Below are 25,599 nucleotides of genomic sequence, written 5' to 3' on the forward strand. Positions count from 1 at the left end.
TCAAAAAAATTAACTTGGTTGGTGTCAGTTTTACTAAATAATTTCTTGTTCACTTTACTTAACAAACACAAGTAACTGCATAGAATTAATTTAACTTAGTAATTTCAACAAAAGACAAGGCCAAGATCTTGTCATCTTTACATCGTTTTTGTTCAGTCAACAAAATTGTTCAGTGAAACCACAAATGCAAGAAAACCAAAACGGATTTCCCTTTGCACACACCGTATGCAAATGCAGCAGCGCGAAAGACAGACGAACGTTGAGGAGATGACGAAATTGGAGACTTCATTTGTGAGGTTTGAATAATTTGCTTGAATCATTTTCCATCCTGAAAAATACTTTACTCTAAATTGTATTACTTCGAGATGTCAGTTTATGTCAGAGAACGTGTTTTTCATTGTAGCCTAGATGAGCTGAGCTGAGCTGTGAAAGGCAGACGAACCAGATCGAATGTTTTGGCAACTTTGTAAGGTAACGTTAACTTAACGTATTAATATTTTGAAATCATTTGACATCTCGATAAATGCTGTCAAAACATAATTAAATGTGGAAATGCAGGTTAATGTTTCTTTTTTCTCTTTTAGTGCATAAATGTGTGTAACTTAATTTTTTTTTTTTTTTTTTAAACAGTTTTGTCATTTCTTTCAGTGGATAAAATGTGTTTAACTTAGTTATTTTATATATTTGAAAATAATTTGCCGTGTCTTGTCATCTTAACTTTAGGTGTTTTTGTTCAGTCAACAAATCATTGTTCAGTGAAACGTACACGCACACACACACACACACACAAAACACCAGGGCTGCGTTCAGCCCCGACAAAACGTTGCACAACGTTTTTTAAACAGAAACGGTGATGCGTTGAACACACTGTTCTGATGACGCAAGAGTTGCAACTATGGCAGCTGAGAAGGCTATTCTTTGTGTTCTTTGTGAAGAATTTTCGGAGCCTGATGAAGTCGGTATAAATATGTGTTTAATACTACAAAATATGCCCGATGTTACAGTTACTGCACTTGCCGCCCAGAACAAAAGAGAACATCCCCGTCGAGTGAAGGGATTGCTGAAACTGAAATGGAAACACACATATTACTCTAATTCAGACTAAAACACATCTATTTAGCCTCACATACTGACTTTATTTGTAGTTCATACTGTTTTAATACCCTGTATTTTCTTTCTCCTTTTTAGGAAAAGCACTTAATTACCATTGTTTATTTCTATACCAAATGTCATACACTTGCAATGAAGCTAAAAATATAAGCAACTACATCATGTTGATAACCTATATTTTTACAATAAAACAAACATGTCTTCTAATATCCTCAGTTGTTGCGTATACCGAGCTGCACCGAAGACATTTGTAAATTACTTTCCTTGAACCCATTGTGCGAGTTCACTTTAATACCGTGTGCTTTATATAGGCTACATGTTGCTGCTGATTGGACTGCAGTTCTGACACACCCACCAAACAAGAGAAAACGTATCTCAAACCCCGTTGCACACCAGTGCACGCCGTTTCCAGGAAACATGACGTTCAACCCGGAAACCGTAGCAAAACGTTGCGCACCGTTTTGAACTTGAACGCGCCCCTGGATGTCCCTTTGCACCCAATGTATGCAAATGCAGCAGCGCCAAAGACAGACACGTTGAGGAGATGACGACATTGGCGATTTTTTTTTTTTTTACATTGGCGACTTTGTGAGGTATTTTGTTTAAATTATTTGCCATCCTGAAAAATAAAAAGGATATGTAGTACACTATAAAGTTTTATTGTCAGTTTATGTCATAAGCTGCGGTTACACGAAATTATTAATTCCGATCGATGATTCCGTATGTTATAGTATTTGCATAAACGCTAAATAAAGTAAGTTAATCAAATTGATGTGCGCGTTTATGTTGCAAGTATCAAATCGAAAATGATATTTTCACTTGCGTAGACGGCACAAACCAACCAAACATTATACAGTTTCAGAAAGCAAGCGAATTACTAACGGATTATAAGTAGGCTAACATTAGCCATGTAAACGCAGCTAATGACTGGCTCTGCTTTTCTATTACAATATAACGTTATATGTTTATTTTATTTTATTGTATTGTAGAGCTGTTGCTGAGCTGTGAAAGGCAGATGCACCCGATTTAATAATTACTTTAGCAATTTAAAGTGATGTATAGCTATTTTTAAAATCCTTTGTCCTTATGACATATTTGTTGGAGTCTGGACATGCATCTTGAGTTTTTTTTTTAAAATTTTAATCAGTTATGTGAAGGACAACCATCAAACAATTAAACAGAAAATGGACAAAACCTTTGCTTACAGACGACATGAAGTAGTCCAAGATATACCATTCATTGCCAAATTCAAAAGCAGATGACCAGCTCTATTTGTGAAGATCAGGCAAGTTTAATAGCTGGATTTGCTGTTAATAGTAACTAGCCTCCCTCATGTCACATTATGCTTTTTTGTTCTTGTCCATTTAGGCTACATGTTGTTTTCTGTAGAATAATGAACAGTGCCATTCTTAAAATGTACATTATCCTTATGTCTTATTGTTATGTCTCTTAAATCTCTAGATGGCTATTGAGTTCACTCAAATCACCACCCTTCCACTGATTCAAACATTCATGTCAAAACTGGATGGCTACGCTAACACACTGGCCAAAGTCTTCAGGGAAAAAGGAGGAGCTGCAGGGCGCAAGATCAGTGAATTGATGTCTGCCATTGACAAGGTTTGTGATGTGTTGATTGTGAATGATATCTATAAATGATTTATGTTAAATAAATAGTTAATTTGGACGAAAATCATATCACGTTTTTTTTTCAGGAAAATCACGATTCACGATTTTATTGTGATTCTTTTTCATGTTGCTTTTACTATTTTGCAGGTGACTGAGCCATGCAGCCAAACTTACAAGGAAACAAAATACAAATAAAAAAAAAGAATGGCAGACATTTAGGCCAAAGTGGCGAAGATTGCATTCAAAAAAGAAATTAAATGAACACATAAAAATAAAACAATACATGGACTTTATTGTATAATACATTGATTCTTATTAAAGTTCTCAGTCAAGAGCAGTGAGTGTTTTTCTCCTTGTTTTTTTTTTATTTTTTTTTATTAACATATTAAAGGGATAGTTTGCCCAAAATGAAAATTGTCATCATTTACTCTCAAGTTGTTTTAAACCCAAAATATTTTTGAAAACAAAAGTTATTTTGATGAATGTGGGTATCCAAACAGTTGCTAGTCCCCAGTGACTTCCATAGTATAGTTTTTCCTACTCTGGAAGTTAAAGGGGACCAGCAACTGTTTGGATAGCCACATTCTTCAAAATAACTTCTTTTTTGTTCAGCACAAGAAATTAAAAACAGGTTTGAAACAACTTTAGGGTAAGTAAATAATAACAGAATTTGCATATTTGGAACTATTCCTTGAAGGACAACACGGCAGCATGTTTACTATAGGCTATACTGTCACTTAAAGACCGGCACGCATCTAATAATGCATATGACATGCACCCAATTTTCTCTCAAATGTTTGCTTTCAATTTAGACATAACCAACTGTGTTTATGTAAACCTATATAACCTGTATTTGACAGTGTTAGCGCAATAAGACTCGAAAGATGACTAGTCCAGTAACCAGACTCTGTTTGACAGGCTTTTAGTGCCTGTGAGCTTTGCGTGTACGCGCTCAGAAAACCACATGTTAGAACAGCGCATCAGCACGCGAATGAAGTGTTTAACTGGCAAGGCAAATAATGAACTTTTGTGAACTGATGTGTCCCGTGAGTGTAACTCTACCTCTGCATTAACATGTGATGTGAATGTACGTCACGGTGTACAGAATGTTGGGACAGAGGCGCCAGGACTGCAACTGATAGAATGCACTGATAGTTGCATGATGCAATGATATTTCTTTAAAAGCAGATCGTGGAGACAATTAAATTGTGATATTGCATACCCCTTATGCTATCCTTAGTTCAAACCGGTAATACTTGTATTAGTGCTGGTTGGACTCTGTGGGTTAATAGGTGGTGCTATTTTGTAATTTTCACTGCACAATTGCATGCACAACATAAGGCAGTTTGATTCTAGTTGTACGAGTGAGCAAATATGTGATCTAAAACACATAAATAAAATACACGCTCTCCTTTATTTTCTCATTTTAATTTTAATATTTGGATGTTCAGTCTTAGATGCGGGGTATTTTTATTAAGTGTCACAAGCAAGTATTATTGTTTGTTACAACGACAACAGCTTGTGCGTCTCTGTTGAAAAAGTACTTGGAACACATGAGAGGCAGCAACATCATGAGAAAAGTTTGCCACATATACAGTGTAAGATGCCCTTTAGGTGACTGTCTTTTTTTTTAAGCTATTCTATTCATTATGATATTAATATAGGAAGTGTTGTTGTCAAAGTAAGTTTCATGTTTTAAAACTGTTTAACTTTTGTTGTTTGTTTTAGGACAATGACTTGGAGAAAGCTAAGAGAGACATGGTTAATACAGTCACTGGTATTTTCATTGTCCGAGCTGAAGGTGAACGACCTGAACAACCACCATTGGATGTTGGGATCCTTGTTGAAGGAGTGAAAGTGCTTCAGCAGCTAGGAGATGTCACCAAGGCTTGTGCTCTCCTCTTAGCAGTAATATATAGCTTGAATCTGAGCTATCCATCTGATCTCAAGTATACCTTTGAGTTTCTTCAAAAGGTGTTAATGTAACTTGATGCAAGCAAACAAACTTGTGGAATAATTCATCAATGTTTAGTTCTCATTCCAGTACAATGCTGCTGTTTATATATTGTTTTTGTTTTTATGTATAAAAAACGTGCCAGTCATAAATATTCCTTTCTGTAAGGGTCAAGTTCTGTAGCACTTTGTAGAATTTATTGAAAAAAAAAAAAAAGACAGAAAATTACAAGTTTAAGGTTGAATTGCAAATAAAAAGCTTTTTGTTTCTGAAAAATAGTAGTCTGATTATTTAAAGGTTTTCTTGAACACTTGTATGGCAAAGTATTGTAATTAAAAAGCAACTGAAATCCTTAATGTCTATTGCACACTAAATGTTCGTAAATTTAACATAACATTAAGTATATGTAATTGTGACTTTACTAGGATTTATTTAGTCCATGCAACATTTAAATTGTCAACACAAACAATTTAGTAAATGCAACTTAAATTTTCTTGTTGTTATTACTGTTGTATTTAAGGAGTTTTTGTCAACTTTACACAAACTTTTTTAGTAAATACAACTTACATTTTGTTTGTTGCAATTACTTAAAAGTTTTTTTTTTAAAGTAACAAGTCAAGTCATCTGCCTAGTTTTCAGATGCAGCGCAGCCGTGCTTATGTGGATTAGGAACCATTTTGACTAATGCCAAGGCACTGAAAGGACAAATCAGCAGTTTCAAGACTGAACTATGTATAAATATTAGATGAAAAACTTCAACTAAATAAAAATGAGAAATGTTGCCTAGCCTTGCAAACTAACTGAAATAACCCAGATTTTTTTATGTAGTATTTCTTTTCATGTCAGCACATTGTTTAGAGCATAAGAAACAAATTGTAAAGAAAAAAAAAAAAACATTTTTGAAAAATGATATTCTATTAAAATGTTCTGCTATGTCCTCTGGAGTGGACACGAGGACTCAGATGTTTTAAAAATAAAACCACATGAAATGACGACATGTATAGGCAAAACCAATGGGATTTCTTTTCATTCACCGACCAATTTTTAGGTTGTATAAAGATGATTTTCAACTATGTTATAAAAAGTTATAACGGAATGAATTGATACACCATTTTATTTTATGCAATGTGTGGGTAAATGGCCATAAATGGGTTTTCCCATTCAATACAATGTATCAATAATTTGCATATTAATGTGTTCTTGGGGCAACATGTAATGAAAAAAGAAGTGTAATAACAAAAGTAATATTTGGCAACATTTTAATAATAATATCTAATATTTCATAGGAATATTGATGTATAATTTCTTTACCTATTCACTTTTTGTGTCTCCCAAAGTGCCGGATAAACATGTTTGCTTTCAATTTAGACATAACCAACTGTGTTTATGTAAACCTATATAACCTGTATTTGACAGTGTTAGCGCAATAAGACTCGAAAGATGACTAGTCCAGTAACCAGGGACAGGCTCTGTTTGACAGGCTTTTAGTGCCTGTGAGCTTTGCGTGTACGCGCTCAGAAAACCACACGTTAGAACAGTGCATCAGCACGCGAATGAAGTGTTTAACTGGCAAGGCAAATAATGAACTTTTGTGAACTGATGTGTCCCGTGAGTGTAACTCTACCTCTGCATTAACATGTGATGTGAATGTACGTCACGGTGTACAGAATGTTGGGACAGAGGCGCCAGGACTGCAACTGATAGAGGTCCTGGGGTCTCATTTATAACCGTTGCGTACGCACAAAACAGGCCCTGAAAGAGGCGTACGCCACTTCCGACGCATAAGTTGTGATTTATAAAAACAAACTTGACAGGAAAATTTGCGCACCTGCACGCAAACTCTGACCCATGCGTACAAACGTTTTAGAGATGGAGCAGTTTGGCGACACCGATGGTGAGCTGGAGTTAAGTGTCTTTTTAGTCACTTTTAGACAGAAAATCTAAAGAAAATGAAACATATACAGAAAGATAATACAAATATAATTTCACGCACCAAGCCTGTCACTTGAAGCAAATATCCATCCCTTCTTAAATGTCCGCGCCAGCGAGCGCGTTGGGCCGTTTAGTGAAACTCTCGCAGTTTAAATAAATAAAATAATGATTTAAACTATTTTTTACTTCTGATATAAACATTTAGATTAAATATGCCATTCAAATTAATGGAGTTAAACACTTAACATGAAATCATTACTGAAAAGTTACAAAAAAAAATTATATTCAATCAATAGAAATATTTGTTGTGGATGCGATTGTTTTTGAACACTTTTCCTGTGGCGTGCTGTGTTTTAATGTTTTAACCACAGAGATAATTGCTTATCATGATAATACCAGATTGTCTGAGAAAATAGTTTTGTGCAAATAATGCCCAAGGCCTATCTGTTTCCATTAAAAATATAAATCAATTAAAAATACAATTCGGCCAGTGGAAAAGATTGAGAAAAACTTTCTCTGAAATGTATTTTACACTATTTGATTTATGTAGGCTATTAAAAAACAAGGCAAGGATAGGCAACTACTTGATTTTTATTAATGTAATGAGTCTTAAACCGTTAAACGTTATCACGTGGATGAATAATCATATGCAAATGATATGCAGATGAGGATCTGCATAGTAAAACTAGGCATTGTAAGCTCCATATATGGTTATTTCGGGGTGGAGACGCATGTGCGCACAATCTTCCGCTGACTGTGATTTATAAAGTGAATTCTGCGCAGGTTCTGCCGTACGAACGGTTTTATAAGTCTGAATATTTTTTTGCGTACGCCATTTTTGGCTTTCGGGCGCACGTACACTTTTAGTAAGGATCCTACGCACAGTTTTATAAATGAGACCCCTGGTGTCCTCTGCATTGGGCATGTATGAAATCAATGCTCAGCACTAAATTAATAGGCTTTCAGTCATTTCTAAAGACCAAGGAGAAGTTGTTGTCCTGGTGAAATCTCCAAACATTTGTTGACAAAATACAACCACTCAGGTGAAATTTAGTTTGAGCTACTGAGTTTGTCCAGCACCTCCTTTGACTGAGGATTTTTTTTTTTTTTTTTTAAGTCCATATTTTACACCCCATTCGTTGAAAGTGCACTAAAAACAGTGCGCATGAACACACTCATTACATTATAAAGTAAACGACTCAAAAACGGTTACCTGGGCATTATTTTGCTTTTGGTTTTGTTGGATGCCTACTGTTTCTCTTACTTTGCTTCGTTTTTTCGACTTAGCTTCTGTGATGAGCACAAGTTTAGTCAAATATGCGCCTTCATTTTCACTTTAACGTTGACATTTTCGTCTTGATTGGGAATGATATCCATCTTTCCTATCTTAGCGCATACCAAACATGTTAAAATATTATAAAATAACCACATATCATATACAAATGTCTTTACAAACTAAAACTGCAGCACTGCATTCGGTTTAACGAAACACAATTTAACGAATCTGCAACTCTGAAACGCAAAGTTCTTCAACACGCCATATTTGTTTCAGCAGTGTGTTGATATGTGTTGGAGCAATTGCTAGCTGATATATATTATCCCACTTCTCTCACCTTTAAAGAAATGGTTATACATTTCTAAAAGTCTATCGCTTATTTTGCGTGTCTAGCGGATATTATCTGGAATGTACCGGCGCGGGGGGAGCAAGAAGGATCATAATAAAGCGGCTAAGGAGCAGAGCGACAGTAGCAAGTATGCGGAGCTGCTGGTGTTCGGCTACGCCTGTAAGCTGTTCCGGGACGATGAGAGGGCCAGCTACCACGAGCAGGGCAAACACCTTATCCCATGGATGGGGGACAAGAACATCATGATCGATAGGTCGGTTAAACAAACCTAATGGGAATCATTACTTAACCAACTTAATGTCTTCCAAAGGGACCCTGGATGTATTGTTGTTTTGCAGCACAGAAGGAGCTGATGGCATTGTGTGATGTTTACATGGCCAAACGTGAATAAAAGGAACTTGACAATGACAGATCTAAGATAACTTGCTTGGATTGTGATTATTTTTTGTAAGCTCAATGCAATGACAGAACTGTCAAATGGAATCAACAAGAACTTTAAACCAGCCTAAGATGGTTTGCTGGTCTTAACTGGTTTAAGTTGGTCTTCCAGCATGGCCAAGATGGTCATTAGCTGGTCTTCTGGCCAAGCTGGTTCTCAGCTTGTCTCCCAGCCTGCCAGCTAAAAAAGTGCCCAGACGCCTTTAAAACCATCTGAGAGACCAGCTAACCAGCTTAGGCTGGTTTAAGATGTTGTTTTTTCTCTGTAGGGTTAGGGGAAATTTGAAATCCGAGGCAGAGTCCTTGCTCACCTGGCGCCCTCAATTATACAATTTAAAATATAAAAGTCACATTGACTAGTTAAGTTTAAATGACTATCTATTTAATTATTTGGTGGTTAGAATAATTGAATTAGAAACATAATATGAACCTTTTGTACTGGTCATGTGAAGCCTCTGCTTCTTAACACTTAGTGAATTTGCTGTGGTCACATTTGTTGCATTTATATGATTAAATGAAAATCACAGCAAATTCACGTAAGATAAGCCTGCTACTGTAAATAAGTCCGTGCATTAAGGTGGTTCTCACATATGATGTGATCTATGAATGGAATCCCATTATATGAATTCTGTCTTTGTGCATAGATCCAAATAAGTCTAACGTTGTTCTTTTGCAGGAAGTACTTTTAACAAGTTGTCAGTCAAATATTGTGTTCTTTATCTGCTTTCTCTCTTCCTCAACACTTTTTCCAGTTCAGCTGCAGACGTTTTTAAAAAAAACGTGAAAATTGGTAATGAGCCAGGAGTGTGTTGAAACGCAGCGGGTTGCATTGAGCCACCTTAATCTGCATGGATCTGTTTCTTGTTTCCAATGTGTATGTGTGTGTCTCTCTATCACGTAATGCAGAACTTATTTCCTCAGCAATTAAGGCTAAGGGGTCCCTCCAGGCCCCGATTGCCACCTCATCGCCCACTTCTCTCTTTTGCCGAAGAAACTGGAACTGAGAAGTGGAATACAGGAGCGAGCGCAGGAAAATTTCCTCCATATGGGTTCTTACGGATAGGTATTTATGTGCTCGGGCTTGTGTGGATGTACTTCTTTTGCAGTAAATGTAGGAATGATGATGGCAGTTGTCTCAATAAGTCTCAGTTGTCTGACAAGGGTACAAGTTGGAATGGTTTGTTGAACCATGTAAGGTAAGAAGAGAGTTGTTGTTTGCGTTTTATTTTTATCTATTCGCCTGTTGCGTCTTTTTATGGTTTTAGTGAAGAATTAGATGGATTTAATAAGTTTATCATGCAAGTGCACTCACCTGTTGAGCCGTATGCCCTATGGAGTGCATCATATAGGCCATCTGCCTTTTGCTGCCCAGGCATCTCCTCATGCAAACCTTGTAAGCAAAGTAGAATTTTGAAAGAAAACCATATATGTGAATATACGAACAAAAGGCTTTACTTTTAGGGTTCTCCAGTGTGGTGAGTATTTGTTGTATGTAATCCAATGTTAAATTCCTCTCACCTTTAACCACATGATTCGTATTGCAGGTACGATGGCCGTGGTCATTTACATGATCTTTCGGAATATGACGCAGGCTCGTGGAATCACGACTACCAGCTGTCTGAGGAGGAGGCCAGGATAGAGGCTCTGTGTGATGAGGAGAGGTACCTGGCCATGCACACCGATCTACTGGAAGAGGAGGCCAGACAAGGTAAACGCACAGCGATCTATGAGCTCAGTCAATTTTTATGTATAATTCAAACCTGTGAAGTTCACGTCAGCTCGAGTGCAGTGTTGATTTATTTTTACACAGCTTAATGCTTTTTTGTATTTCTAAGTCAGTGGCAACTGGTTTAGGATGCGTTTGGGCATTGTTTACTGTGGTTTATTTGAAACAATAATAGTTTTCTTAAAGCATTTTTCCAAAAGATTTTAATAATCATTTTCAGTTTTCTTCAAAAATATTTTTTGTAAAAATACTGAATAGCATTTTCACTAGCAGTTGCAGACTTTTGGACCCCACTTAAACCCAATTAAATGCATTTTTTGTGCTATTTTATTAACTCATAAACTATATAGTTTCTCTGTTACCTCTGCATGTTCTGAAACCATGATATCTTTTATGTTTTTCTTGTCCTTGTGAGTTTTTTTTTTTCATTGGGATGCATATATAAAAGTAGAAAAGCATGAAGAGACCATTTTATAGCAGCACTTAAAAAACAAACAAACAAAATGATAACCTTTTCAGTTGGAATTGGAAATAATTAATCTAGCTTGTTTTTGTCTAAGTGGATAACCAGCACTCTTCAGTAAATCATGCTTTTCATGGTTTTTGACTTGTGCAGTCAGACTTTATGCATTCCTCTAATACTTGATTGTATTACGTTTCAAGAATAGTGAAAGGTACTTGGTTAGAATTGTTTGTGTGAAGAGTGTAAAACTGACATGGTTTGTTTTTTAGAATAAATATAAGTTGTGTTGCAGAGTGTGAAAGTGTTCTTGTTGGGTTATACTAGGTCACCAGACTGGCTCCTGGTTTTGTTTTTATGTGTTTGTTAAAGCTTGTTCTGGAATGTTCAGGTTTGTCACTTTGATTGATTGACAAGATTGACACCCAGCAATTAAACTGTTAATTCAGTGAAGTGCATTAATGTAACACCTAGGGTTGGCTCGATACCACAATTTTGTACCACAAAAATGTCAAAATCTAATACCTTTGGATTGGCCATGCCGTGGTTTCCAACGTACACTTATCTAAAGTAACATTAAATTAAAACAGAGGTAAAACACACACAAATTTAGATTGGTCAAGCAGCATTTGCTGTTCTAAACGGAAATTCACTTCTTGTCTTTGCAAACCAAGTACACTTGAATCAGTGCCAAATATTAGTCGTCACTAATCTGACGCAAAACTTGCGGGAACATACGAATCCGTTTAATCTACTTGGGGAAACCATTTTAGAGTCAGTCGGAATAAACTCAAATGTAACAATTTATTATGTCAGGTAAATGTATCATGCCAATTTCATAATCATTTCAAAGATAATAAATACAAAACATCAAATGCTCTGGAATAAAGAGAAAAGATGCGAACCTGACATTAGAAAAGACATGATGCTGAGTGGCCGAGACCACTCTCAAAGAGCAGTGATTTGTAAAAAGAGCAAAAGAGCTGCGATTTGTAGCTCCATACTAATTTGAGCTACAAATCGCCCTGAGCCTCTTGTTGCATTTCTTTATATAGACAGAAACTTCTTTCACACGGAAACATTTGCTAACAATTGGAATTTGCATTCAGAGTTTACACCTTTTGGGAGCAGGATGCCACTTGTTTGGAAGACACACCCTCCTCTGTGTGCGAGTTATCTCTAAACTCTTAAATACCTTATTACCTTTTGGTTTACTTCTTTGGGAATGAGACATTTGTACCAGTCGCACTGAGACATTTCAAATGATACCAAACATGTGTAATGTGTACTGTATGATAATTATTCACATTAAACCATGTAGATTCTTGGGTAAATTTTGGTGATCTCAGCATGAGAGAGAAGGATTGGGGGAAGAGGGAAAGATATGTAGATTAGGATGATTCTGAGGTGAGACTTGCATCTCGAATGGTGCACAAGAGTGAGTTAGACAGGAGAAACTGGAAGAACTGGAAGAGAGGGCAACTCTCTGAGAAAACAAAGGAAATTAACATTTTAACTCACTCTTGTGCACCATTCGAGATGCAAGTCTCACCTCAGAATCATCCTAATCTACATCTCTTTCCCTCTTCCCCCAATCCTTCTCTCTCATGCTGAGATCACCAAAATTTACCCAAGAATCTACATGGTTTAATGTGAATAATTATCATACAGTACACATTACATATGTTTGGTATCATTTGAAATGTCTCAGTGCGACTGGTACAAATGTCTCATTCCCAAAGAAGTAAACCAAAAGGTAATAAGGTATTTAAGAGTTTAGAGATAACTCGCACACAGAGGAGGGTGTGTCTTCCAGACAAGTGGCATCCTGCTCCCAAAAGGTGTAAACTCTGAATGCAAATTACAATTGTTAGCAAATGTTTCCGTGTGAAAGAAGTTTCTGTCTATATAAAGAAATGCAACAAGAGGCTCAGGGCGATTTGTAGCTCAAATTAGTATGGACGGAGCTACAAATCGCAACACTCTGCAGTAACAAATGTGATGCTTGTTTTCAAGCATAAATATAAGAACAACATAATAGCACTTCTCATTGCTCCATACTAGTAAAACTGAAGTGATACAATTAAAATAGTATTTGTTATTATTGAATTGTACAAAATGTGCAATCTTCATACAAAAAGTAGCACATTACATATAGAACAAGTGGCAGACCTATTCGTTTGCATTTAGCTACACTCCAAGACTTGATGCACAGATCTATATTGACATACAGTAACAGATTGTTTCCTGTCTGTTGCCATAGTTACCACTGTCAATCATCACAGTTTCGGATTCAATCCCGCATTTAAATAAGGCTGTCATTTCAGAAACTTTGCAATGGGCAGTTAGCAGCATGATGCATGCATATTGTATACAAAAAGCAAGCAAAGAGGGCTCCCAGTACAATCACTGAATCTCAGCGCTCCTAAACTCCTGTTTTAATCGATGAAGCTGACAACACTGCACAGTGAATCTCTTTTTTACATTGTGATGTTTTTTTTAATATAATGAAATGATTCACAAACTTGCTGAACTCCATGAGCTCGTTCTAAACAAATATACAACGTTTTTATCTGATGAGCAGCCGGTTTCTCATCAGTTTGGATAACACTGTCATAAAGCGATGAACTTCGGAACAGCAGCGAATCAAGTACCAAAATGAGCAAAGTCATGATATTGTACCATTTGGAATATAATATACTGATATTTTTCAGTACCGGTATGATTAACACAAGATACATCAAATATGTGTTATGAGAAAACAATAAGCTATATATTACTTCGGATGTACTGAAATATCATCCAAAAATATCATAAAACTTTATGTATGTGTATGTATAAGCTATTTTCCAAGTCACTTTTTAAAGCTGGAACGATCTGTTTTTTTTTGTTGTTTTTTTTATCACTTCTGTTGGAATGTTTATAAACATTTTCAGAATGTTGTTTGGTAACTAGTTAGTCTTCGGGCTATGCTGGTGAGTCAAGTGGAGCTAGTATTATCGCACATTATAATAACTTGATATATGCATCACAAGGTTCAAAAGTGATGTTCTTTAGCTCAATTCGCAGTTTAACCATCTTTAAACAGAGGTGCGCAGTAAGTGGGAGTGAATTATGATGTCCTTTGCTGATGGTGTTTGCCCTTCGGGGGAGACCTAACTTCATTCAACTTTTATCAATCCGTCTACATTAACATCCTATAAACTGTAATAAAGCATTTTGATTGTTTAATATTGGACTGTCCTTTTGCTCAATTGCAGTTTTGGTAGTTGTGATTCTGTAGTGAAATCGTTAAAGATGAGAAGAAACTGTGGCTGTTTGGATGTGCAGATTGGTATGAATATATGTTTCTTTGTAGACTGTGTTTCCAGAAGGTCAGTTTTAGGTAAACTTTTGTTTAGGTGAGTGTGTGTTTTAGGCTTTACATTAAATACAGCAACAGAGTTGCTTTGCCACTGTCATCAGCACACACCTTGTTTTCTTTCAGCTATGCATGAGAATCAATACAGTTTCTGTGCTGCATTTGCAGTATAAAGTTGGCTATGGATCAGTTTTTCTCAACTCCAGGCCTGGGGAATGTGAAACCAGAATGTTTTATATGTCTCACTAATTAAATCACCCGAATCAAATCAGTTTCTTTGTGTGTTGAGGGAACGTAACATGGACTGAAGACATGAAACAAAACAAAAACGTTACATTATGTCACAAGATGCGACCCTAAAAACATATAATACGCATGCAACTTCGTTTTCACAAATTTGCATTTTTGAAGTTCTAGGAACATTTTTGAAGTTTACAAAAGACAATAACAGTATTGTTTTAAAAAGGTGTACTTTGAAACCAGTTTTCAAAAAGTTTGCCGTTGTCGTGTAAAATTATTCCGTTTTTAGTTTAAAAAAAGTGTCATGTAAACGGCCCCTAAATATTATAGTGATGACATCTTTTTTTAATATGTATAAATATTATAAACGATAACATTATACATTTAATAAAATGGTTCAGCAAAATGAAAGAACTCATTACAATGCAAGTGAGTGAAAGTTTATTGCTAATTGCCAAGTCGCAGTAAAGACATTTTATAATGTTACATAAGATTTTTGTTTCAAATAAATGCTGTTCTTTTGAACTTTCTATTCATCAAAAAATCCTGAAAAGTAATGATCATGGTTTTCACAAAAATATCAAGTAGCACAACAGTTTTCAACATTGATAAGAAATGTTTCTTGAGCAACAAAGTTGCATATTAGAATGATTTCTGAAAAAACATGTGACAAAATTCAGCTTTGCCATCACTTGAAATAAATTAGCCTACATATTATTTTTTATAGAAAATAGTTGTTTTCAAGCCTTTGGTGAGCATAAAAGACTTCTTTCAAATCAAAAGCATTAAAAATATCTTACCCAACTTTGAACAATGCAAACTAAAAAATTAGATAGCACACCTAAAGATAGAAATGTTTAACTTACTAAACTATTTTCTATCTAAATTAAGGCTAGTCAAATAATGTATTGTTGGATCAGTGTTTTAGTCCCAACATTAGAATGTTCAAACTTTGAGGCAATGTGAATCAGCTGTAAAATTGTGGTGAACATTGCAATTAATTCAGAAGTTAAGTTGAGTTTTGTTCATGAGAATCTTTTGTTCTGTTTGCAGAGGAGGAGTATAAAAGGCTGAGCGAAGCTTTGGCCGATGAAGGCACCTACAGCGCAGTGGCCTTCCGTTACAGTGCAGACTACTACGACCCCTCCCAGCCCACTGAGGAAGAGGAGGCCAACAGAGAAGCAGGTGGGATCCGTACAAGTCTAGAAACCACACAACTTCAAAAACCACATACTTACTTTGAACTGCTGCTCGAGTCTGCCTAAGGAGATTCAGTTTCTGTGACAAGTTTCTGTTCTTCTCAGACATACTTTAGCCTACAAACTTCAAAATGCTCCGGGATGAAATGAGGCCATTTCCCTTAGGTCAAATAAGTATGGTTTTTGAGCCTCAAGGCACTGAAAAGCTCAAAGTTTTTTTTAAAGAAAATGAGCGTGGCAAGCAGTGGATATGCAAAGACTGTTAATGACCAGCACTGCTTTATAAACACTGAAGCCTAGAATTAGTTTGAGTCCTCAAAGCTCGTCTCGAGCGGAAATATGGTGACAAATGAGATTCTAAAACAAACCGCAATCACCTTCGATGCTTTCGTAATCCTCATTCATACCTGCTTGCAACAGTACTCTGTAGAGAACAAGACACTTGGCCTATTGACGCACAGTCCTTATCCACACACACACACACACACACACACACTCAACTAGTGTCATTGATTTCTTTTTCTCACTGTGACAATGAAGAATTCATCATTTTTGTAGGAGCTGAACTGGAAGCCAGACAGCATTTTTCCCCCCTCATCAGAGTAAGATTGTTCGCGATTGTCAGCCTCAGACATCACGGCCCACAGTCCTTTACCATCTTGATATTGCCCTCAAAATTGGAAAGTACTTTTTCATTGTCGCAAGCTGTAATCTGATCGGCTGGCTTTACACAACTTCCAAAAATAAGGGCCCACAGGATTTCTTTTTTTTTATCAGTTCACTTGGAAATAAAGTCATGTTTACAAGGTACCAGTGCCTAGTTGCAAGAAATTCTAAAGTGAAAAACAAAAAAAAACTAAAAAAATTATTTGTAATTGTAGTGGAATATTACTAGAGGAGTTCTTAACTCAATAAAGTTTTGAGCATCTAGGTGCGGGTTTATAGAACAAGCCCTTGTGAAGGTCGAAATAATTTAGTTGATTTGCCAGTTTAATGGCGTCTTATATTATGCCGCGTTCCAGGCAACCTGTAACCCGTGTTTTTCCAACTCGTAACTGGGAGTACATCGATCTAGTACGAGTTCACGGGTGGGAAGTCACGGGTTTGACTGCCGTTCCAGTGCACTTTCACGGGTATAAGGTTGGAAAAACACGGGTTACAGGTTGCCTGGAACGATGTACTCCCAGTTACGAGTTGGAAAAACACGGGTTACAGGTTGCCTGGAACGCGGCATTAGAAATATATTAGAATTTTTGTTTAAGGAATTTAGAAGCAAGATAACTTGATATCCATGAGCAGTGCAGCATTTTTTTGTTTTGTTTTTTTGAGTTATATCTATTAAATTTCCTGTGCTTGTTACTTTTGATATACATTTTCAGCTAATTCTCCAGTGTTTTCTGTTCAAAGAAAAGCCTTGTTTTAATGGCAGTCTATAATAATTATGGTATGATCTAAACATAAAAACAAAAGAAATTGTGTCCAGTCATTTACATGTTGTTCTGATGTTCTCATTGTGCGGGTGGCTCTTGGCTAAAATAATCTGCACTGTTGACCAGACCTTATGCCGTTTACTCAAAGATCTAGCTTTGTGAGACTATGTGAGATGCTTCAATTGCTAGGTTGTCTTTTGTAATCACCTACGTAAAAAAGTTAAGCCCACATGACAACTGACTATTTGTTGGAAAGGTTTAGAAGGGCTGTTTGATTTGTTAATGTGCCACTTGTAACAACTAAATTTATCTCCCACAATATCTTTGGCTCTTGCACATTATTGCACCAGCAATGTATTTCCATCTCGAGCCTCCATTTCCTTTCACACTGAATTCAGCATAAAATTTTAATTTGGTCTTTACCTGTCCTGGCCAATTCATGGAGGCCGAGGGTTGAAGAGTGCACGGAGGCAGCAGCGGTAAACGGAGATGACGGGGTTTGTGGTCTCTCAGGAAGTTGGAGTAACTCAAAATGAAACTTATAGAGCCTCCAGTTCTTACTTAAAGAAGATTCATAGTTGCATCTGTGTTTTTTTCCTCCCCCTCTTGCACCTCTGATTATTTTGTGCTACTTCTGCCTTGTCGATCTGATTTTGTGGGTTCATTCTGTTTTTCCCTCACCTTTGCCTTTCTCTCAGATCAAGAGCAGGCGGAGGAAGAGAGTGAGGAGCCGTTTGTGGCGCCCCCTGGCCTCCTCATCCCTCCAGATGTAGAGCTGGTAAATAAATTATGAACCATACCTATTTTGCAAAGTTTACTTGGGGATTCAGCAATAATTATTTTTTTGTTATGGCCTTTAATAGATAAATGGCCTATGGCTTTTCTGTACTATTGTGTCTAAATAAATTAAAATTCAACAATACAATAATTTTTTGTTAAATGTTATAAGTGAATTTTAGCATCACAATATTATACTGTACAGCATGCAAATGGATATTCATTTGGAGATTTGCTAAAGATTACATATAGCATTATTGTTAAAAGTGTTTTTAAAAATTAACTTTAAGTGATTTTAAATGCTATAACAAGTGAATTTAGGCATCACAGTGTTATAACGTACAGCATGAAATGGATATTCATGTATAGATTTGATAAATATTACATATAGTTATTTTTTTACATTAAAATATCCAGTAAAATATAGGCTATTAAATACTAAAATGATTTATTTAATTATTTATATAATTATAATGACGATGCAGATAAATTAAGTAAAATAAAAGTCTAATATTTGCAGATAATCAATATGGAACCAATATTTTGTGCATTCCTACTTATAATCACCATTACCTGCATTACTTACTTTGATTAAATATGTACTTGATTTGGTTTTCTGTTGTTGGATGTCTGTTAACTTAAACCGAAAATGTGTAGCTTTGCACTCGACAAGAGGCCATTTATGACTATCTAGCAAATAAAGACTTTATTCTGTTCTTTTCTATTCAGAAGATTGTGATTTGATTCGAGCTATAAAGATCTTCCTTTGTATAACCTGTGCGCATGGTGGGATGCTAACGTCAATATGGGCTTTTATAACTGCAGGATCCCTCGTTTCAAAGCCACATGTAATCACTGATGATTTTTTTTACTGTCCATAGCTGAAAGAAAGTTGATCCAACCAAATTATTCTTCTATAAAAGCTCTAATGCCCCTCCTTTATCCTCTTAAACCAAGGATTTGCCAGCACTTTCCCAGCAAGGCCTACTGGAAACATGGCAACATATATACTTATCCATCCAGTGAGCCACTTGTTGTGAAAAGAACAACCCTAACCTGCTCTTTCTTTGTTGGTGGGAGTGATCTTCGTCTCAAGGTTGAAATATAAGTGGAAGCCTTCAGTTTCTTAGGCTTGAATACTCCAATTAGTTTCAAGTCTGCAAGGTTCTTTGACGGAGCCTTGTGAATTATTAATCTTCAGCTGCTCTGATTACCTTGCTTATTGTACAGCACATAGCTTGAAGCAACAAAAGAATCCGATTTTGAAGACGACCGTTAAGTTGTTCATCTTCAAATTAGCAAGTCATTATTTGACTCTCTTGGTCTCTGAGGCTTTGAAAGCAATAGATTCTCTGTTTACCTGGACATTGGAGCCAAAATACAGCCCTTTGAAAAGTTATCATGCAATATTCATACTTCCCTCTAATGAAGGATGTGTGTCATTTTCACAACTGTGACGCTATTGGAACCATTTGTCATTTAAAATATGGCATTGCCATTAATCAGTTCAGCACATGAATATGATTTTGTCTGCAGCTTGAAAGATGTGTGACTATTTTAAATCTGTGTGTGTAGCTGGAAATGAATTAATGACGTCCCTGGTTAGATTCATGAAGCGCCGGCCCACACTCACACATCAATTGTTTGTGTGTTGAACTGCAGTATCTAGAAAATCTTGTGCCTGAAGTCATTGATGATGAATGTTCTTTACCAGTTTTTCCCTATACAAATTTTCTAATTAATCTTTATTTATATATTTTTTTTTTCATAATGGCATATATTCTCTCATAAGCTTTTTCAGAATTTCAGTCTTGTTTACCACATTTCTTTGCCATTTATTTCAGCCTGCGACCACCAAGACGCATGCTATTATTGAGCGCACCGCCAACTTCGTATGCAAGCAAGGGGCCCAATTTGAAATTGTGCTGAAGGCAAAGCAGTCTGGGAACTCTCAGTTTGATTTCCTGCGGTTCGACCACTACCTGAACCCTTACTACAAACACATTTTACGAGCTATGAAGGAGGGGAGATACACCCCGGCCTCAGAGGGCAAGCATGACCAGCAACAGGGTAAGTTTTTCATGTGTTACAGTTTATTAGGTTGTCCTTTGTTTTTAAGCAATTGTTGAAGTCAACTAGAAATTCTGACCCCTTATATTTATACACATTGTCCTTTTTTTCCCCACAATTCATTGGTGCGTATCATTATAAACAAACCAAAAAAACCTAACCAACCCCAAACTTTTGAACGGTATATATCACCATTATACAAATGAAATGGGTTGCGAATTCAGTTTGATATTGACTTAAATTAATGAATTTCATTTCTCTGGGTGCATTTCTCTCATTTTGTATATATTAAAAAAATTAACAAGAGTCAATTGTTTTTAAAATAACAAACAGATCTGAACAAATGTGACATTTCTGAAGTCAGTTAACAACCCAAACAATTGGTCCTTTTTAAAACAGAATCAAAGTCAGATGATTCTGATGATGATGATGGGGATGGAAACTACCTGCACCCGAGTTTGTTTGCATCCAAGAAGTGTTCTCGTCTGGAGGAAATAATCAAGGTATGACTTCAAACATACCCAATGCTGCTTAGAAATATTAATACATGCTTTTGACATTTTCAGACTGATTATGTACCTTGCACCTTGTATCAAATATTGTAAAATGCGTGTTCATAACTAAAACAGCAATGCCATGTAATTTAGCCCTTTGCTATGCACACTGTGCTTACACACACTTATTTGCACTCACTTAACCCAGTTAAATAGGTGGTTACCATTATTTTCTAATTTAATTGATAAGTGTTGAAATTCATACATTTCAAAATTAGTGTCAGATTGCTCTTAAGTTGTTGTATTTTTTGGCAGAACTGGGCCTGATATGAAAGCATCTGACATCAAAGTGTTCCCTTTTTATATATTTGTTCAAATAAGGATATCTCATCAGATGGTTAAGCTTTGAGTTCTTCATCTAATATTCTGTATGTTTAATCTGAGATGCTCTGTCATTTTTAGAGAGTGGCACAGAGAGTCATTGGAGATAAAAGCTTGTAAAATAAACTGATGTTGTCTGATTTGGTTTCCTAATAGAAGTCTTCAGCTCTTTGCTTGATGGTATAAGTTGGCTTTTCAATCATGAACTTTAACTTTTGCAATGCTTGTCTAATTTATTTAAAGGAGCTCACTTATGGTTATTACAGTCAAATACTGCCAGACTTGTCAGACATTATAAAACTAAGTTTTCTGCTGCAAAAGGAAGAGTGACTGTTGAACATTCATCTCAGGTCTTATGCTTGAGATCCCTCGGTGTGTCATGTTTTTCTGTGGCTTAGTCAACCTGTGTGTTCTGGTTCTTCCAGAATATGGGATTAATGCCACTCACATGGTATGGTGGATTGATAACTTAATAGCAGCTCAGGTAACTAGTCATACATTCTTAGGGGCTGTTTTCAAATAAAAAAACGACACCTTATTCAATTGAAAACGTATGCGTTTTGGCCATTCATTTGCACAACAGCGACATTTTGGGGGCCTGAAAACACGAATTTTTGAATATTGGATTTATAGTGCAAGTTTTTGAAAACGGTACTGTTTTTGTCTGTGTTAACTACAAAATTGCGAATTTGTGAAAACGGTGACGCCATGCGCATGCATATTACATGCTTAGTCTATAATAGTGTTTCTTTAGGTATTGTCAACTACTGGCCTGGCAGCATACTACAGCGTTTTTAGTCGTCTTTGCGGATTCCGCATGAACTGGGATCGTTCTGACAACGTTGTCGTCTGTATGCGAAAAATGTAAATGAAAAACTTTTAGTACATCGTTAATCACGAAAGCAGCATTATTAAGTTTGCTGGGCATTTGAAAATAATAAATTGCACACATTGCTAAATATTGCTTACTATAATCACATTTATGCAATGTAATTACATTTATTTAAATTTATGTAATGAAATTATAGTTATATAGAAGTTGTCATAATGTTATATAATGTAATTCACATTAAAAGTTATAACATCTACATTTATTAGGTTTATTATGTTTTTAATTAGTAATACATTTTACAGCTGTAATGAAATTCCAGGACAGCTATAAATTCAGAAACAGACTTGCTGGAAAAATGATGGCATATGGTGGTTTGTTTTTTAATTTTCACCTCATTTAAAATTATTTGTCCAAGACTTATCACAAATCATTCTCACAATTTCCACAAGACCTCATTTATGTTAGCCAGCTAAATGACTTCCTTGACGTATTTAAATCATCAGAGGTTGCTCTAGGAATGTTCAATCCATCACAGCAAACCAGATGTTTAGTTTTTGTAAGGCATAAAAACATAAGATCAACAAACTTTTTGCCTTATAGCTTTACCTTATATGTTATTATAATTTTGTCCTTTCTCTTACATTTTTTTTTTTTTTTCAGTCTGTTTGTTTGGAAATATTAAAAATGGAGCCAATTTCGTACTCACAGGTTAGAACCTTTTACCCAGAGAGCTCATTTATTGGAAGCTTGAAATATGAGCCTTTGAGGAATCATTTCTGCTTATGTGATGAGAATTCAAGAGCTCACACTTGTAAGATAGCACCTCTAGTGGTGAAAAGTAGTACTGCAGATTCAGCTGAAAAAGCTTGTGTTGAAGGAATGGTTCAGGCAAAAATGAAAATTCTGTCATTGTTTACTCACCCTCCTGTTGTATCTTAAAATATATGTTTGTTATTCAGTGAGCAACAGGCAAGCAAACTGGATTTTTAAGATATTTTGTCATAGTTCGGTGCAGACATGTTGAGACTAGACAGGAAATGCACTGGAAGACAAAAAAAGCTGTCTGCATCTGTTGAACAGTACTTAAAAGGTCACCTCCTTAGAGGACAGAAGGGATTCCAGTAAAGTGCGTGTTCAGCACTTTGTCTAAAAAGAAGTGGTCTCGCAGGGTAGGGAAAGGATCCGTTCATGCAGGACTGCAACAAGCAGAACTGATGACAGCGTTCAAAAGTCTATAAAGCATGGAGTGACATCCAGTGGCAGGAAGTACAGAGGAGAGACGAGTGCAGACTTGAAATCTTTGGTTAATATGGACGTCCCAGTATGTTAGACATCTTTTTCTTACATTGTTAGACTGGCTACCTGATACACAATTGGAGCGGTGTCTCACGTGGACAAGGAAAATAATTAAATGCAGTCAAACTGCAAGCATTTTGAAAGGATCTGCCACAGAGCCACCTGAAATAACTACAAAACAATGTGCTCCAGTGAATTGCTTCCAAGGGGAAACACAAAATACTGGCTAGGTTTATAACCTGATTTGTTGACTTAACTCAATTGTATGGTTACACGCAAATAAATCTTTTCTGTTTTGTTTAAACAGCTTTACACACGTTTTCTGGGTGAGAAATATATACATATTGAGGAAAGCCCATTGACCATGTTTTCATGTGTCATAGCCTCTGCAGGTCATTGATCCAGATCACCCGTTGGCAGCGCTCGTTCGAAAAGCCAAACAGGAGAATAATGGTGCTGTGGCGATAGCGGCCAAAGCAGAGGAAGAGCATCAGCCGCCGGCAGTAGCAACACAGATGGAATACAGCTCCGACCGTGAGTATGATGCCACATCAACATCTATATAGTTAAACAAAAGGAACAGCTTTTTAGAAGTTACAAGAGCTTTTGGCTTCACAATTAATTCAAATAAATACAAAATCATGATATGCATTTATTATTAATAATAATAACTAGGGGTATAACAATATATCGTGTCACAATATATCGTAATACAAAAATGCAACAATATGTATCGTGGATGGTGACAATCTGTATTGAGTATAGTTCACCCAAAATGAAAATTACTGTGTGAGGAAAAAAGTTTTAGTATCAGTACTACATTAAACTACTATATATAATGTTATATAATGTATAATAATGCAATGAGGGAATATTTGTGGTTCCTGATAATGGCAAAATGTCTTATGTTACCAGTAAAAAGTGGCCTATACATTAGAGTGCAAGCATATTCATTTAAAGTAATTATGTATTTTCAGCTTCAGAATCATAAATATTTTTATTCTGATGTCATCATTTTACTAAAGCGCTTTATAAAAATATTTATCTGCCTCATATACTGTTAGTCATTTTGTTTGTTCTATTGAAAGAACTGATTTGTGTTTTAACACATGGTGAACATAAATGGGCTTGACATTTGCAGTGTGCTTAGACTTACAATGCACCATAAAGCTTGACACAAACTGAACCTGCAGCATGATAGAGTTCTGTTTGTCTTTTTTGGATGTGGTCGGTAGTACTTGGCATAACTCATTCTGATGAAAAAGACGTATTTCTTCTCGAGATGAGCCGTTAATGGAAGTGGACTACAATGCCAGCTCTTTAAAGATTGTGGCAAATCATTAACATCTTGAATTCATTTTAGGATGATCGATTTTCAGGGCATCCTTGACTGAACATGGCAATGAAGCTGACCTTCCAATATGAGCAAAGTTCATTAAATGAAGTACTAAAGCAGGCAGACTGCCCTCCTTATCTTCAGTCAGTTCTAATTCAACAACTTTACAACTTTAAAGGCAGTTTTTCTTTCACCACTTGAATTGATTATTGATAATTCTTGATAATTCTCACTACATCCTCAGATTTTTGCAGCTGTTGTGCAATGGATCACAGACGTGTCCGTTGTGCGTGTGATTTCAATGGCGAAACAAAGGCCCTCAAATTGGTCTATAAGTTTGTCAGTAATAACATCTGCTCCTAATGAGTGAGTTTTTAAGCAGTCTGATCCACAGATGCGTGCTTTCTGTTCGCGCTGCCAAAATGAATGCACCTGATGCTCAAAAAGCAATTTTAGAAGTAAACCAAAAAGTAATCAGTGGTCATTTAGAATAATATTGAATTTGCTTGATACTGCAGCACTTGCTTGCAGTGTAGAACCCGTTATGCGGCAATCGAGCAACGTCAAAACTATGACTTACTATTATAATAATCAACAGGGCACTGACACAAATAAGAGATTTGTGCAATGTGGATAGAATTGCTCATTATAATGGGAAAGGAACATTTTGTTGCATCTGTTTTTGCTATTTAAATCTATTAAAAAACAAATAGCTGTTTTGTTTTTGCTGTTGCCAAGAGGACAGATGTGAAGTTGAAGTTTGATTTACTGATAAAACGGCAATGAATTAATTTAGCAACACCGTTCTCAGCTTGTTTTGATTGTGCCTGAATGAGCATGATGTCAAATGTATTTGAATGTGTATTTTATTTTTAGGGCCCAAGCCCTGAAAGGGCGAAGGCCCTATTGGTTTCGTAAGGATTCTTTTTTTTCTTTTTCTTTTTTCTTCATTATTTTTTTTTTTGCCTTTTTGCCACTTTTGGGGCCCTTAACATGCTCAAAAACTCTTGAAACTCTTGAAACAAAAACTCTTGAAACGCTTCCATGTAATAATATGAACCTCAGTACACATATAGATCTCATCGGGCCGCACAACTTTCGTGCTCTAAGTTTTACAAAAGCCCAACAGGAAGTCGGTTATTATACGTTGTTTGGAAAACGCATACAATGGAATGTGAAATACTCCTCCTAGGGAATTCATCCGATCACCACCAAACTCGGTGTGAATGAAGTCAAGACATTGAGGATGAATTCTTGCGAACAGATTTTTGATATCTCGAACGGTTTGGCCGTGGCGAGGAAACGAATTTAT

The 25,599-nt window shown here is 36.1% G+C and overlaps 2 protein-coding genes across 4 annotated transcripts in view; both read left to right on the forward strand.

Annotated features, from left to right (window-relative positions):
* The first annotated feature begins 1,549 nt into the window (after window positions 1-1,549).
* LOC311097858 (uncharacterized protein) lies at window positions 1,550-4,829 on the forward strand. Of its 2 annotated transcripts, none has more exons than XR_014609336.1 (3): window positions 1,550-1,703; window positions 2,572-2,727; window positions 2,884-3,067. XR_014609336.1 is itself a non-coding variant. In XM_084137810.1 (3 exons), the coding sequence occupies exons 1-3, from the start codon at window positions 2,369-2,371 to the stop codon at window positions 4,720-4,722; spliced, it is 441 nt and encodes a 146-aa protein (XP_083993936.1). In that variant the 5' UTR covers window positions 2,329-2,368; the 3' UTR covers window positions 4,723-4,829. The 2 variants fall into 2 exon arrangements, 1 of the variants encoding a protein (XP_083993936.1); XM_084137810.1 differs by lacking the exons at window positions 1,550-1,703; window positions 2,884-3,067 and adding exons at window positions 2,329-2,395; window positions 4,465-4,829.
* Window positions 4,830-8,149: 3,320 nt separating this feature from the next.
* Window positions 8,150-25,599, forward strand: part of sfswap (splicing factor SWAP) — an 85,919-nt gene continuing 68,469 nt past the window's right edge. Inside the window, exons 1-7 of one of the 2 annotated variants that reach the window (XM_084137057.1) lie at window positions 8,150-8,500; window positions 10,230-10,393; window positions 15,526-15,657; window positions 17,800-17,879; window positions 19,723-19,948; window positions 20,348-20,451; window positions 23,335-23,485. In XM_084137057.1, coding sequence (XP_083993183.1) covers window positions 8,307-8,500; window positions 10,230-10,393; window positions 15,526-15,657; window positions 17,800-17,879; window positions 19,723-19,948; window positions 20,348-20,451; window positions 23,335-23,485 — 1,051 coding nt within the window. In that variant the 5' untranslated portion in view covers window positions 8,150-8,306. Of the gene's footprint in view, window positions 9,749-10,229; window positions 10,394-15,525; window positions 15,658-17,799; window positions 17,880-19,722; window positions 19,949-20,347; window positions 20,452-23,334; window positions 23,486-25,599 lie in introns of both variants that reach the window. The other variant, XM_084137058.1, reaches the window with a different exon arrangement.

The sequence above is a fragment of the Abramis brama genome, assembly GCF_963993115.1.
Source record: "Abramis brama genome assembly, chromosome: 15".
Taxonomy (NCBI): Eukaryota; Metazoa; Chordata; class Actinopteri; order Cypriniformes; family Leuciscidae; genus Abramis; species Abramis brama.

Coding starts and splice junctions, on each gene's coding strand:
- LOC311097858 (XM_084137810.1), top strand. CDS start 2,369: ATGACCAGCTCTATTTGTGAAGATCAG. Junction 2,396..2,571: donor GCTCTATTTGTGAAGATCAG/GCAAGTTTAATA, acceptor TTAAATCTCTAG/ATGGCTATTGAGTTCACTCA. Junction 2,728..4,464: donor TGATGTCTGCCATTGACAAG/GTTTGTGATGTG, acceptor TGTTTGTTTTAG/GACAATGACTTGGAGAAAGC.